The sequence below is a fragment of the Terrapene carolina genome, unplaced genomic scaffold (assembly GCF_002925995.2).
Source record: "Terrapene carolina triunguis isolate 2854851 unplaced genomic scaffold, T_m_triunguis-2.0 Scaffold42, whole genome shotgun sequence".
Lineage (NCBI taxonomy): Eukaryota > Metazoa > Chordata > Testudines > Emydidae > Terrapene > Terrapene triunguis.
In genome coordinates this window covers 23,674,813-23,689,752 of record NW_020664393.1, presented here as the reverse complement: position 1 = coordinate 23,689,752, position 14,940 = coordinate 23,674,813, and the positions used below count along the sequence as shown (strand labels likewise).

Genomic DNA, 14,940 nt, shown 5'->3' with positions numbered 1-14,940 from the left:
GCTATTCTATCCTAACTCCTTGTATTTCAGTGACTTAGAAATTTCATTTGGGCTGAAATTTGCCATGCTTGATCTTGAACCAAAGGTGATTTTTTTAGGAAAATTTGAAGACTATCTGTCCTGTTGTTTTTAACTGTGCATGTTAGACATTGACAGCCCGTGCATCAGTTGAGAATTGCTAGAGGATGGGAGCTCTGCTCTGGCCACTTTATTCTCTCAACATACCCCGTACTGGAAGATGGGGTGTAGGAGTCAGCTCTGCCACCTGTATGCCAGTTGAGAAATCCCCTCCGCTGGGGTAATTCTCACCTGGCCAGCTATGGCATGATTCTGTTGCCTTCGCACTGCTCAGACAACACACAAGGGATGGAACTGGGGCTAACAACCTGGTTCTGTTTTCCACATGCATTGTAACGGGTGTATAAAGGACCACATTTATCCCTGGTCTACTAATGTTTATCTGAATGGAATTATATTATTCATAATTTTATTTGTAGCATTTAAAATGGCTTCTGGCGGTAGTACTAATTGTAGTACTTATTACAGGACATTGTCTATTTATTGGACTAGAATTCTTAGGAGAAAGTTCGGTGTATCTGTCTTTGGAGTAAGGGGGGAGATAGATTGTTTGCGGAACACCTGAAGGTCTCTGTTCTTGCCAGAAAGAAGCCACATTGCAATACACTAACTTTTTTTAAAGGGGAACTGAAATGTTTTTCTAAAATAAATGTAAACTAAGTTCCAAAATCATTAACAGAATACACATGTATCTTTAAAATTACAGATATGTTTTAAAAGTGAACTAAAAGGGATTGTTTTATCAGCTCTAAAAAAAAAAATATAGGTTTTCATCTTTTCCCTGACTGGATGACATTTCAGATGTCTAGATCAGAGCTTGGAGGTGCATATCTCCTTTAGCTTTAAGTGTCTGAAATATGCACAGCGCTAATAGGAGAGAGCCAGAGTTCTGAACTCGTATCTTTATGGATAAGCAAAATAAGTAGTGCATTTTAGAAATGATTTATGTATTTGTAATTTTAAGTGTACTTGGGTATCTTGCTTTTGTTAATAATTTTCAAGCATCCAAAAGTATGCTTACATGTCTCTCAGGCCTGGTCTACACTAGGCTTTTATGTCGACTTTAGCGCCGTTATATCGAATTAACCCTGCACCCGTCCACACCAGGAAGCCATTTAGTTCGACATAAAGCTCTCTTTAAATCGATTTCTGTAATCCTCCCCAACGAGAGGATTAGCGCTAAATTCGACATGGCCATATCGAATTAGGCTAGGTGTGGATGGAAATCGACGGTAATAGCTCCGGGAGCTATCCCACAGTGCACCACTCTGTTGACGCTCTGGACAGCAGTCCGAGCTCGGATGCTCTGACCAGCCACACCCCCGGGAAAATTTGAATTCATTTTCATTTTCCTGTCTGGGCAGTTTGAATCTCAGTTCCTCTTTGGACATCGAGGGGAGCTCAGCAGCAGTGGCAACTATGCAGAGCTCTCCAGCAGAGATGGCCGTGCAATCCAATAGAAAGAGGGCCCCAGCATGGACTGATCGGGAAGTCTTGGATCTCATCGCAGTGTGGGGCGATGAGTCCGTGCTTTCAGAGCTGCGCTCCAAAAGAAGGAATGCTAAGATCTACGAGAAGATCTCCAAAGCCATGGCAGAGAGAGGCTACAGCCGGGATGCAACGCAGTGCCGCGTGAAAATCAAGGAGCTGAGACAAGGCTACCAAAAAAACCAAAGAGGCTAACGGACGCTCCGGATCCCAGCCCCACACATCCCGTTTCTACGAGGCACTGCATTCCATCCTGGGAGCGGCCGCCACCACTACCCCACCCCTGACCGTGGACTCCAAGGATGGGATATTGTCCGCGGCCGGTTCCTCGTCAGACATGTTAGCGGACGGGGAAGATGAAGAGGACGAGGCAGTCGACAGCGCTGGCACCGCTGATTTCCCCGACAGCCAGGAGCTCTTCATCACCCTTACCGAGATCCCGTACCAACCGTCCCCATCCCTTACCCCGGACACAGAATCAGGGGAAGGATCAAGCAGTAAGTGCTGTAAACATGTAAACATTTATTTAAAACAGAACAGTAATATTTATACTATTAACAATGTATATTTATAAAAGTGCTGTAAACTAGTAAAAAAATAATCAGGTACAAAACAGGAATATTTACAAAGGTAACAAATGGGTTTTCATGATTTCTCTGTCTTAGGCTCTTCTCAATTTAGTCCCAAGTATTTTAAAAAAATTTCACAATGTCCGTTACTACATGATTCCCAGGCCCAAGACGCTCCACTCCAAAGTCCCAGTGCACCTACGCGAAAATCCGGTCAATGTGGCCGGGGATCGACGAGAAATCCTCGTAGGAGAACTCCTCGTAGGTCTCGTGGAGGTAGAGCTCAAGCCTGTTGATCAGGTTCCGGGGTAGGGCGATCTTAGTGGGCCCTCCGTGGTAGCAGACATGTCCCCTCCATGCCACAATCAGGTACTCGGGGATCATGGCCCGACATAGCATGGCGGCATACGGCCCCGGTTTCTGCATGCTTTCCCGCAGCATGCGTTCTCTCTGGGTGTCCGGGATCCTCAGGAGGGTGATGTCGCTCATGACGCCCTGCTTTGAATTAGGGAGGGGAATGTTAGTATTGGGACTGCTTTACAGCCACGCGGTGGAGGGAGAGGGGCAGCATACAGGGATCTTTCCCTGGGACAGCCGCGAGGGGGTGGGACAGGGGCAGAGTTGATGCTGTCCTGATTGCTGGCAGCAGAGACTGGCATTGCTTTCAATGTGAAAGGAGGCCAGTGCTACTGCTGGAGTTTTAAGCAGCCACAAGTCTGCGGCTTACCATTATTGCCCGCTCCAGAAGTTCAGGTCTCCAGCCACAGTTCTCTGAACAGTCCAAGACCTCCGCAAGTCCACAGGCACTGAAGGCGACGGCCGAAAATTCGACCTTGTCCTGAGTGCGCATGTGAGAGGTTCAGTGCATGGTCTTGTTCACAGAGAAAGACTAGGTTCTTTGTATACAATTTCATTTATCTGTCTCAGGAATTCACTCCCTTTTCACAATTCACACAGACACATCTGCGACTGTCTCCCAACCCAGCCTCTCAGCACACTCCCAGAGGCTAGCGCAGATTAGGCGGAGGAAGAAGAAGACGCGTGAAGACATGTTCTCAGAACTAATGGGATGCTCCCGAGCCCAGGCAGCCCAGCAGACACAGTGGAGGGAGAACTTGTCACAAATGCACCGAGCAGTCATGGAACGGGAGGAGAGGTGGCGTCAGGAGGACCAACAGGCTACTGAAAAGCTGCTTGGACTAATGAGGGAGCAAACGGACACGCTCCGGCGCCTTGTGGATGTTCTGCAAGACCGGAGGCAGGAGGACAGAGCCCCGCTGCAGTCTATCTGTAACCGCCCTCACCCGCCACCAAGTCCCACACCACCCTCACCCAAAGTCCAAAGAAGGAGGGGCGGCAAGGGCCGTTAAAACTTTCAGTCAACCCCTGCAGACTGCTCTAGCAGTAGAAGGCTGACATTCCCCAAAATTTCATAAGTCCTTTCCTACCCACCTCACACAAGCCCCCGTCCAAGTTTCACCCCCCACGTTTCATGTCTGGTTCGCAATAAAATGTTTGTTTCTGTTCATTACTGTTTCGGTCAGGTTCTTTTGAGGGAGAGTCTGTCTGGAGGGGGGGAAGGGGCTTGGTAATTGGACAGGACAGTCACCTTTAGCAGGCTACAGAGGCGGGGTCAGGTCCAGCATCAGGACACATACACAGTGCAGTCACTGGTTACCCTGGTCAGTCTGGGAGGTGCTTTTCATGTTTTGGGGGGGGGGGGGTTGCTCTGTGACTTTGTGGCGGGGGAGGGCAGTTACAGATCTTATGCAGCGGTCCTTATCCTGGCTCACAGATCCACGCAGCAGGGGATCTGTAACCCTACCCCCCCTGCCAGAAAGTCACATAGCCGACACATACACACAGTCCCCCCCAGGAGTGCTGGCAGGCTCCATTGAAATAACCAGTCCACCAGTGCGGAGCCTGTCATTCCGGGAGTTTAGAAGCATCATTTGCATCAGAACACTAAACCCGCCCCCCGCCACAGTCTGCGTCCCCGGTTTAAAATATTCCCGCGAAAACAGCAATACAGACAACGGTGTTCATTAAAAAATCGAAATGATTTTATTTTTTGGGAAGGGGAAGGGGGTGAAGGTTGTATGTAACTGGAGAGGATAGTCAAAATGGACTGGGTAAAGAAACGGGGGCAGGTTCAGCTTTTCTGTCCACAAACTGAAAAGTCACTGGTTGCCCTGCTCACTCAGGAACCTAGCTTTCAAAGCCTCCCGGATGCACAGGGCGTCCCGCTGGGATCTTCTAATGGCCCGGCTGTCTGGCTGGACGTAATCAGCAGCCAGGCTATTTGCCTCTAGCTCCCACCCCGCCATAAAGGTCTCCCCCTTGCTCTCACACAGATTGTGGAGCACACAGCAAGCTGCAATAACGATGGGGATATTGGTTTCACTGAGATCACAGCGAGTGAGTAAGCTTCTCCATCTCCCTTTGAGACGGCCAAAAGCACACTCCACCACCATTCTGCACTTGCTCAGCCGGTAGTTGAAGAGTTCTTTTTCTGTGTCCAGGGCGCCAGTATAGGGCTTCATGAGCCAGGGCATTAGCGGGTAGGCTGGGTCCCCGAGGATGACTGTAGGCATCTCCACATCCCCAAGAGTTATTTTGTGGTCTGGGAAGTAAATACCTTCCTGCAGCCGTCTAAACAGACCAGAGTTCCTGAACACACGAGCGTCATGAACCTTGCCCGGCCATCCGACGTAGATGTTTGTAAACCGTCCCCGATGGTCCACCAGTGCTTGCAGCACCATTGAAAAGTAGCCCTTTCTATTGATGTACTGGCTGGCCTGGTGGTCCGGTCCCAGGATAGGGATGTGAGTCCCATCGATAGCCCCACCGCAGTTTGGGAATCCCATCGCGGCAAAGCCATCTATGATGACCTGCGCGTTTCCCAGGGTCACTACCTTTAGGAGCAGTACCTTGACGATTGCCTTGGCTACTTGCATGACAACAACCCCCACGGTAGATTTGCCCACACCAAAGTGGTTCGCGACTGACCGGTAGCTGTCCGGCGTTGCAAGCTTCCAGAGGGCTATGGCCACTCGCTTCTGGACAGTGAGGGCTGCTCGCATGCGGGTGTCCTTGCGCTTCAGGGCAGGGGACAGCAAGTCACAAAGTTCCAGGAAAGTCCCCTTCCGCATGCGAAAGTTTCGCAGCCACTGGGATTCATCCCAGACCTGAAGCACTATACGGTCCCACCAGTCCGTGCTTGTTTCCCGGGCCCAGAATCGCCGTTCAACAAAATCCACATGCCCCATTGCCACCGTGATGTCCTGGGCGCTGGGGCTCGTGGTTTCTGACAGCTCTGTGCCACTCTCCGACTTCAGGCTCTCACGGCGGTGCCGTAGCCTCCTCGCCCGATTTCTCTGCATCTGCCTCAGGGAAAGGTGTATGATAAGCTGCGAGGTGTTGAGAACGGCCACAAGTGCAGCGATGGTCGCAGCGTGATCCATGATCGCAGTGCTGTGGCGTCCGCGCTGTCACTGACCAGAAAAGTGCGCGAACTGATTTCCCGCCGGCGCTTTCATGGAGGGAGGGAGGGCGTTAGTGACGGACGGATGACGACAAATTTTTTTTACCCAGAAGGCATTGGCGGCTCGACCCAGAATTCCGATGGGCAGCGGGGACTGCGGGAACTGTGGGATAGCTGCCCACAGTGCACCGCTTCCAATATCGACGCTCGCCCCGTTAGTGTGGACTCACAAAGTCGAATTACTGCCCTTAGTGTGTCCTTAGTGTGGACACACACGTTCGACTTTGCAATATCGATTCCACATATTCGATTTAAGTAAAATCGAATTACCCTCGTAGTGTAGACATACCCTCAGAGACTAATTCAGACACAGTATCTGTTCAGAAGACTGTAAAATCTAAACTTGACATGAATCCTGTATGATCTACTTGCAGGAGGTTGCTTTTTGGGGATTAATGGCCACCCCTTCGTTATGGTGTCCAGGGGTGTAAACTGCCCTCTCCAAGATCCAGGTGGGCTGGTGAATATTGGTCTTACCTGAGATTTGCCTGCAGAAGCTAAAAGATGGAGGAGTAGTTACTTGTCATCAAGGCCAGCTCCAGCTTTTTTGTCGCCCCAAGCGGCAAAGGGGGGGGGGGGGGGGAAAGATGAAGCCGATCGGCGGCACTTTGGCGGTAGCTCCGCTTCATTCTTCTGCAGCAATTCGGCGGCAGGTCCTTCACTCCCTCTCTTCCTCTTCAGTGGCACTATGGCGGCAGCTCAAAGAGGAAGAGAGGGACTGAGGGACCCGCCGCCGAAGACCCGGACATGCTGCCCCTTTCCATTGGCCGCCCCAAGCACCTGCTTCCTTCACTGGTGCCTGGAGCCGGCCCTGCTTGTCATCCACGGAAGATCCCAGTGATGGGGCATCCAACCCCAGAACAGAGCAGGATGTATGACTGACTGCATATCCCAACTCTTGCCTTTGGGTGATTCAGAGGGACTGACTCCTTGCCATTGCATTTGAACGACCCCTGCAGAATTCAGTCAGCTCTAACTGCCTTGTTTGTAGGAAGAATATGTGGGGTGAAGGAGAAAGTGGGCTGTGCACACTGCAAATCAGTCAAAGTCTACCAACATTCGTAAGCCTAAGATGATTGTGTCACTAGAATTTTGAATCCACCCTGATTTTCTGGGTAGGCTCAGGTTCCCAACTGAACTGTTCACACTGTCCTACTTTCTGTTAGTAACCAAACCGTATGACAGTGGCTTTCAGTAAAGGATTTTTAATTGATAATTTTCTTTGTTCATTACTGTACATTCATAGAAACATATTAGTCTTATTGGATCAGACATTAGTCTGTCTTGTCCTGCCTCTTGTAGCCTGTACTTGATTATTGAGGGAAGGCAATTTCTTCAACTCCTACTACAGGGCATGATACACCTAACCAATGCTACAGTGTTATGTGATCAGAGGCAGAGGCTGTCGGCTCACAACTTGGTTTGGGTTTTACCTTACAAAAGAGCTTCCAGACTTGTGGCTGAACCAAGAAAAGTACAGCACTACTTTGCAAATATATAAAACTACCTCAGGTGTTTTGTTGCACATTTCAAAATCACTGTAGGTTTTCTTTGGCCAGAATAGTGACCTGGGTACCATATTGCTTCTCCTCCTCCTCTACCTTCTCTTCCTTTTGCTATCCTGAATCAGTTCTTCAATTGTCAGTGAAGAAACACAAGAGGGAAAAGGAAACACTGTTTTATTTTCAGTGTTGCTGTAGTCTCTTTCCCTTTTCTGAAAATGGTGTCTCTGGTACAAGCCACCTTTTCTTCCTCTCCTGAAGGAGCCTAATTTTTCTTTCTTTATAAGAAAATCTGACAAGGTTTTATAGATCCCTCATTTTTATGATAATATAATATCATGGGGCTCTAGCTAGCTTAAAAGTCCCCTGTTTGATATGAACAACCTGTGACTATGTTGCCTCTTGACAGGTATCGGTGGGCTTTTATTCCAGAAGTGTCAGATGATTCAGGTTTGGAGGTACGAAGACAAGGCACGCATCAAAGGGAATTTAAACCATATGTGGTTCGATTAGCAAAACTGCTGCGGAAAAGAGCAAAGGTATTTACTTTTTCCTTGTTTTGTTTTACTTTGTAAAGCTGCACGTACCGTAACTAGCAGCATTGTTCACTTTTCTATATAAAATTAAAGGGGCACTGCCAAGTGTGCTAGCATGCCTATGTTTGAGTGAAAGTTTCAAATCAAAGTGAGTCTCAAATAATGAAAAAATATAATTGGGTATTTGAAATATACTTTGTTCATTAGTTATGACATAGCCAATTACATCTTTTGTCATTAATAAAAGATAATGAATACAAAATATAAAACTGTACCCTCCAAATCCTAAATATATTTTAATATAAAAACCAACCACTTTCTAGTAGCTATAGCTGTTTATAGACAATTGTATGATACTTTACCTACTAAAATAGGAAAGTGTTTCTCCTCCTGGAAAGTGCTCACAAATATTTAGAAACCAAACTTTATTAAAAAATAAAGTAATTTGTCTTAAAACTAGGCAGAGCCATGAAGGGCTGGGTTTCTAGCTTTGTAAGGCAATTTTAACACCTGAATCCAAGAAAAGCCAGTTTTAAGTCTTCAGGCAAAGTAACATATCTGTCAGCAGAAGTGGAAGAATTACTGAACTGGAGATATGAACAGGATAAACATGTAAACAGCTGGTGCTTGTTGCTCCCCTGGTGGCCTGAGAGAGGGAGGCAGGGAACAATGGCAGCAACTCTGAGAGGGAGAACTGAGAGCAATGGGGGGAAGTGGGTTGGGGTACTTTGTGAAGAGGGAGAGGAGCTGAAAAGGAGAGGAGCTCTTTCAGTTTTGCCAATCTTCCATTATTCCAGTGGGTGGGGGTGGGTAGCCAACACCACTGGAACAGAAACATTTTGGAGACTTGTCCTCCATCCCCCAGCGATTGCACCATTGCCTTTCCATTGGAATTATTTCCACTAACAATTATAAAGCACAAACAGCAGAAAGAGATAGAGAACTACCTATGTTGTTGAATCTCTTGCTGGCTGGAAAGTGAGGGATTGAGCAGAGGACCAGCTGAGGTGGGGAAAGCTCCCACTTCTCCCACGGAGTGGGAAAAACACTAGATGGTAGCTTTGAAAACATTTGCCACTACTAGGGTGGAGATGGAACCAAGAACAAGGGCAAAGACTGCAAGGAGGAAGGATGGCTTGGCAAGCTTAGACAAACGATAGAAGTGACAGTAGAGGGACATTTCAAAGTTTTGCAGGGATGCTAACTTTGAGTTTATTCTTGGAAGCCCATCTGAATATTATCAAAGGGGTAGCCGTGTTAGTCTGGAACTGTAAAAGCAGCAAAGAGTCCTGTGGCACCTTATAAACTAACAGACGTGTAGGAGCATGAGCTTTCGTGGGTGAATACCCACTTCTTCACCCACGAAAGCTCATGCTCCTATACGTCTGTTAGTCTATAAGGTGCCACAGGACTCTTTGCTGCATCTGAATATTGTTACACCCCCGGTGATGGCATATGCTGACATCCTGTATTTAACCACTCCAGGAAAATTTACTTCCCACTTGAACTGTCTCTTTAGGGGAAAAAAACTATTGCTGTAGTTATTTGCTGTGTGAAAATGTGTGGGGTGATTTAGTGTTGTAGGTGTATATGTACCATTAAACCAAAGGCTCAAAACCTACAGGAATTTCAAGCAAAATATGTGGTGCAAGTCAAGATTCTTCACCTTGTCTTTGATGAGCTAGGAAAATCACCCCGATAAGCTCCTCTTCCCATAGTGCAATGCTAATCAGATTTAGTCTGTATCATTATATGAATTGTTAAATACTGTGTATTCCTTGCTTGATGTTTGAAGGTACAGCATTCTACATTGCTTAGGCATATGATGCATTCCAAAATAGTCTCGCCGACTGATTTATAATATTAATTCTCTGCTGGTACGTACTGATGTTGAGATCCACATTTTTTTAAACTCATTAGCTTTCACAATGTGTTTCAAGAACTTACTAAGTTTCCAGAAACTTCTAGAATCCTCTAGTCAAGGCAGCAGTTACAAATTGTGAACCACAAACTGGGAGTACAAGGGTGAGAAGAATGGGAGTGAGATAATAAATACCAGCTTCCAGTCTATTGTTTCTTTCTAATTGCAGTGGAAGAATACTGATGAAGATAGCAGTGTGTTTCTCTTGGAGTGTACAATTTATTGGCAGAATGTGTCACTTGAGCTTACTTTAGCTTCAGGACACCTTGACTGATAGCGAGATTCATGCAGTGTGATGTTCCTCAAGCACTGTTGGCTGAAGGAGGTGCGTTGAGTCAGCATTATGACAAGAAACAGAAAAACATACTGGAATTTCTTTCTGTCATTAGGCTCCTTCTCCACACACTAACTCCACAGTTTGATGCCCCCAGGTTATGACTGAAGACAGTGGGCCCTTTTGGGACAGGGAACTTCTGGTAAAACTCAACACCCAAATTGCCAACTACAAAGCCTTCATGGCTAAGTATTATTTTAATTTATGGAACACAGTCTGAAAGTTCTCCTCTTTCCTTCCACAGGACAAGCAGGAGGACTTTAAAATGATGATTTTGGAGGGAGTGGAGATGGCCAAGCATCAGGTGAGGGTGGCCTTTGATGCTTGAGTTGTGAAACAAAAACTTATTTGTTACCACCTGATGCTCACAGCCATGTGTGGTATCTGGATTTCAATAAGAAATGGAAAAGGGGATAACTCTCTTCAGAGGCAGAGTTATGGATATTTGGATGAAGACAAAAGAATAGAGTCCTAAATACGTCTATTTATGTAGATGACTACAGAGGAGAAGTGTATTTTTGTTCAGCCAGCTTCTCTAAGTAAAAGGGATTTTAAGAAATAGATTTGCAAAAGGAATACAACCATCATAGGATTTAAACAACAAAACTGCTTCTACCACACATCAGAAACCAAGCACATACCTATGTTCTAGTCTCTGTGTCAAAGTACCTGTCATTTACCTATCAGACAAATTAGTGGAATCTGCTTAGATACCAAGGTGAAGAAATGCCACAGAAATGACATAGATGGATTTGTACTTCATTGATCACATCCAGACCAATTAGTGTAATTTGCATAGATGCACTTTGGTTGATCACTTCCAGCACTACTCCACTAATGTTTGTAATGAGTAAATGGTGGTGATTATTTTTGGAATAACCCCATCCACAAGTGTCCACCTTGAAGCAATACTCTCAAAATCAACATTGGAAATTCCCTTCCTCTCTGAATACAATGCTAATGAACACTGTGAAAAAGTGTTGTTGTTGTTTTAATCAATAATTTAAGTTTTAAACCTATTTCTCTAGCTGCACTGACGAGATGAAGTTAAGTTATGACTTGGCCAAAGTACTATTTTTTTTAAAAAAAGGCATGGGGTCAGCAACTCATTCTGTATTAGAATTCTGGATCCTTCTTGCTCTGATTTGTTACACAGCCTGTTTTTACTCAAGAAATTTTACCAAGTAAGTGACACAGTTTTAAGTTGTATCAGAGAACTAAACAGTTTCACTGCTGAAGAAAAATACTAAATAGAATATATTGTCCTGCATTTGAAGACTTTTATATATAATGGAGATGTCCCCCTAGGTCTTAGTTTCAAAAAGATGCTTAATGTTATTTAAAGGGTAAAAAATATGTTGTTCATAGAATATAATACTTTGAATAAATCTGTAGTTACCCAGGGGCTGAAATGTGAGTAAACAGTAAGTAAATCTATTCTCACACCTCCTCTTTTAATTTTCACATTCCCTGATGTTAGGGGCTTCTCACATTGCTCTCATGCTGTCTGCTCAGGTCCCATGGTGTTTCCTTTGATAACTCTCCAGTCTCCACTCCTTATTCTGAATGTGCTACAGCCACAGTGAGAGGGGAAGCACAGATCAGAGGCATTTCAAGACATGATTCATTGATGTGATGCTTTTCCTCTTCCTCCTTCCCTCAGGAATAAGCACCAACTACTGCTACAACACAGCTGGGTACAGCTGCTTTGTGGTAGAAGGAACACTGCCAATATACTATACTGGTCCACGTAGAGCAGTGTGCAGCCACATCCTCTTAAGTGTTAGCATAGTCATGGTCATTTTCTAGCTTAGGGTATAGTTATGATGGTAATTTGGATCAAAAGGGGAACTGATGGTTAAAGACTACAATGTAATGCACAGTAAGTATTACAGTGATTAATGCTATAAAAAACCCTAAAGGAGGGATATATACACATATATGCACACACCCTTTAAACTTTTGGCTTATGACTGCTGCCTTTAGTGGTAGGGTTCCAGAAATTTCTTCTGTCAAACAATGCCCAAAGCACATATACGTAACCTAAGTTTGTGGACAATGTCTTCTGAGACACACGCATTTCAGGTAAGTAATTTAACTTTCATGCTCTGAGAAATGTCTGTTTAGACTCTACATGTCAGACTATAAAACATTATTATAGAAATAAATCTTTGCACAGCTGATCTCCTGAAATATCAGGACTGTTGCTCTCCAATAAAAATGTTTAATTTTATTTTAATGTCTCTCTTCTGGGATTTGTATCTTCAGTAATATTGGCAACAGGCTAAGATAAGAACACTGATGCCAAAGAACAAGTCTGCTTTAGTAGATGACTTAGTGAATCTCCAGGGCAATATTTAAAATCTGTTCTGCTGGTAGCAATGTACTGAAATGTTTTAATCTCTTAAATTTTCTGCTTGTTCTATGCATTTTGCTTTTGTTCTGTACTAGTTCATATTTATCTGTATTTACAGAAAAACCCAGAGGAGGACAGCTCAGGGAAAACATTAAGTTGGGAACCAGGTCATTTGCTGTTAACCATCTATACCGTCCGCAGCATTGAGCAGCTTCTCCCTTTCTTCAATGTACTCAGCCAGGTTTTTAATAGCAAAGTCACAAGCAGATGTGTTGGACACTCAGGGAGCCCTGTTCTTTACCCAAATTCTTTCCCCAATAAGGACCTAAAAATGGAGAACCAAAAAACATTCTACAGCAAAGCAAGGCAAAAAATTGAAGAGATGGTTGAGAAGGATTTTCTGGAAGGTGTCATAAAAACATGAACTATACATTTAAGCTGAGTCGTACCAGTTAATGTAATTGTTTAAATGAAATGCTGTATCTTTCAGCGTTGTATAGTTTTCTTTCTTACTCTGTATGTAATGAACATTTCAGGTTATATTTAATTTAAATATTTGTAAATAAGAGACCAGTTCTGGATGTAGCCTGAATCAAGTTTAAATATTGTTGGCTCATATTGATTATGGTGCCTAATATTTACAGTATCTGTGTTTTGTTGTCTTGAGTTCTGTCTTTAAAGAAAAAAACTACAAAATACAAGTTGCACATTTTTCACTTTGTTTCTAGTTTATCTTTGTGTTCACAGTTTCTCTAACCCATTGGAAGTTGCTGACACACTTTTTCTCAGCAATCGTTAAACTGGCACTTTGCTAGTTCTTTGAGTGATGGTCACTATTATATTTCACTTGGGTTATGCATATGTACTATGTGCCTATCCAAAGAGTTTATATGGCATTAAAATGAAAGGTGCTTTGCCTGTGCTGAAGCAAGTATTATCTAATCAAACACATTACTAAAATACTTCAGTTCTATCCATTAAGCCCAGACATTTAAAGGACTAAGTTATATTCCACTGTGCAATAGTATATGCCACTCAATATTTCCTTGAATCACATGAGAAATTTGTTATGAAATTGATTCATCTGAGCTGTGACTTCTCACAACCATATCCCTAAGCTTCACTTTATACACATTCTAGAAAGTCTCAGCTCGAACAGATTTTCTTCAGGGAGTAAGGGGAAAATAAAATTGATACCAGCAAATGTTGAACAGCAGCTTCTGTCCTGTGGCTGTGGTTTGGAAAGACTATCCTTTGAAAAGACTGTCCTTTGATAGGGACAGATTATAGTTCTCATCCTACTGCAGTATAAAATGTGAGCACAGAAGTCTCAAAATGAGGGACAACAAATTGAATTCCATGTGAGTGATGTCTTTGATTTCCAGTATTAAAGAGTAAAATAATATCAGGCTGGGAGGAGATAGGTAAACTCGGACCTAAATGTTACAGCTGTATTATTACAGTTGAGATTTATTCCAGTATGTTAGTGTTTTCTGCTATGTGGTTACAGTCCTTTACAGAAAGTTATTTGTATAATACAGCTGGAGGACAGGTACCACATCTAGGAAACAGTGGTCTCTAAAAAGTTTTAGAGGCCAGCGCTGGCACTGGTTAACAGCTGAAAACAGCAACATAAGGTCTGCTCACAGTCAGTTAAAATGGAAGTGACTACACAGTAGCTCAGCAAGTGTAGAACCATACAAGTGTATGATATGTCTGTATATTATTTTGGCCACTAGGCAGCCAGAACCCAGATGAATAAATCCTTGCAGAAAGCAGGATTCTTGTACAAGTCAGTGTTCTGCCTACTCACAAAATTGAAGCACACCACACAAAGGGACAACATACTATAACCAACCATTTATTGTGATGCTGCTATCCAGCACTGATAAGCAAGGTAATAGTTCTGTCTCCTTGGCAGCAGTCAGTGAGAGGGTTTTCACACTGTCTTACTAAACAGTCAGTTTAGGATAGCAATGCAGCCAGGGGGCAGGGTACCCACAAACTGGGCATTACGAGAGCTGGTTTTTATTCCCTGGTTGATTAGATGGAGCATGTCACTTAACTCCAGTTATGTTATTGTACTTCAGCAGAAGTAAAAAGGTCCAACAAGGCTTAAAAAACCCCAATTCTCTGAGCAGCAGGAGTGTCCCAGTAAGGATAAGGTATAAGAATACTCCACTTTAAAAAAAAAAAAAAAGTGGAAGGTTTGATTTGTTATTGCTGACATGTTAGGTTCATGCTAAAGGAAAAAAAATAAAAATAAAGAAATCATGTTTAGGTAGCATGACCACAGCTGTGTCCTTCAACATACAGGCTGAGGTGGTTCTCCTATTCCACCAGCTAGATGGTAAACAGCCAGGCTTACTTCATGTGCAAGGGAATCTGCATTCTCCTATAGATTAAAAAAAAAAAAATAGTTTACTATATTGTAAGCATTGTTCATTTTATCTGAACCTTAACATTGATGTGTTTGGGGCAGGTTTTTTTTTTTTTTTTTTTGGGGACATGCATGTAGTGCTCATAGGAGGCTGTTCATTTGAGGCTCACACGTCAGTTAATGTTATCAAGCAGCAGTATAATTATAGCAATACAAACTTTCCAAAGATGCC

At 43.9% G+C, this 14,940-nt stretch overlaps 2 protein-coding genes across 8 annotated transcripts in view; one reads left to right on the top strand and one right to left on the bottom strand.

The window, feature by feature from the left end:
• Nucleotides 1-13,225, top strand: part of DOP1A (DOP1 leucine zipper like protein A) — a 101,500-nt gene extending 88,275 nt beyond the window's left edge. For 2 of the 4 annotated variants that reach the window (XM_026654451.2, XM_026654449.2), the window contains 3 exons: nt 7,591-7,720; nt 10,217-10,276; nt 12,447-13,225. In XM_026654451.2, the coding sequence (XP_026510236.1) occupies nt 7,591-7,720; nt 10,217-10,276; nt 12,447-12,752 (496 nt within the window). In that variant the 3' untranslated portion in view covers nt 12,753-13,225. Of the gene's footprint in view, nt 1-7,590; nt 7,721-10,216; nt 10,277-11,000 lie in introns of all 4 variants that reach the window. The other 2 variants (XM_026654457.1, XM_026654453.2) reach the window with 2 other exon arrangements.
• A 1,298-nt stretch (nt 13,226-14,523) lies between these two features.
• The window catches only part of PGM3 (phosphoglucomutase 3), a 14,772-nt gene continuing 14,355 nt past the window's right edge, over nt 14,524-14,940 (bottom strand). For all 4 annotated transcript variants that reach the window (XM_026654488.2, XM_026654474.2, XM_026654485.2 and 1 more), the window contains one exon: nt 14,524-14,723. In XM_026654488.2, the coding sequence (XP_026510273.1) occupies nt 14,634-14,723 (90 nt within the window). In that variant the 3' untranslated portion in view covers nt 14,524-14,633. The remainder of the gene's footprint in view (nt 14,724-14,940) is intronic.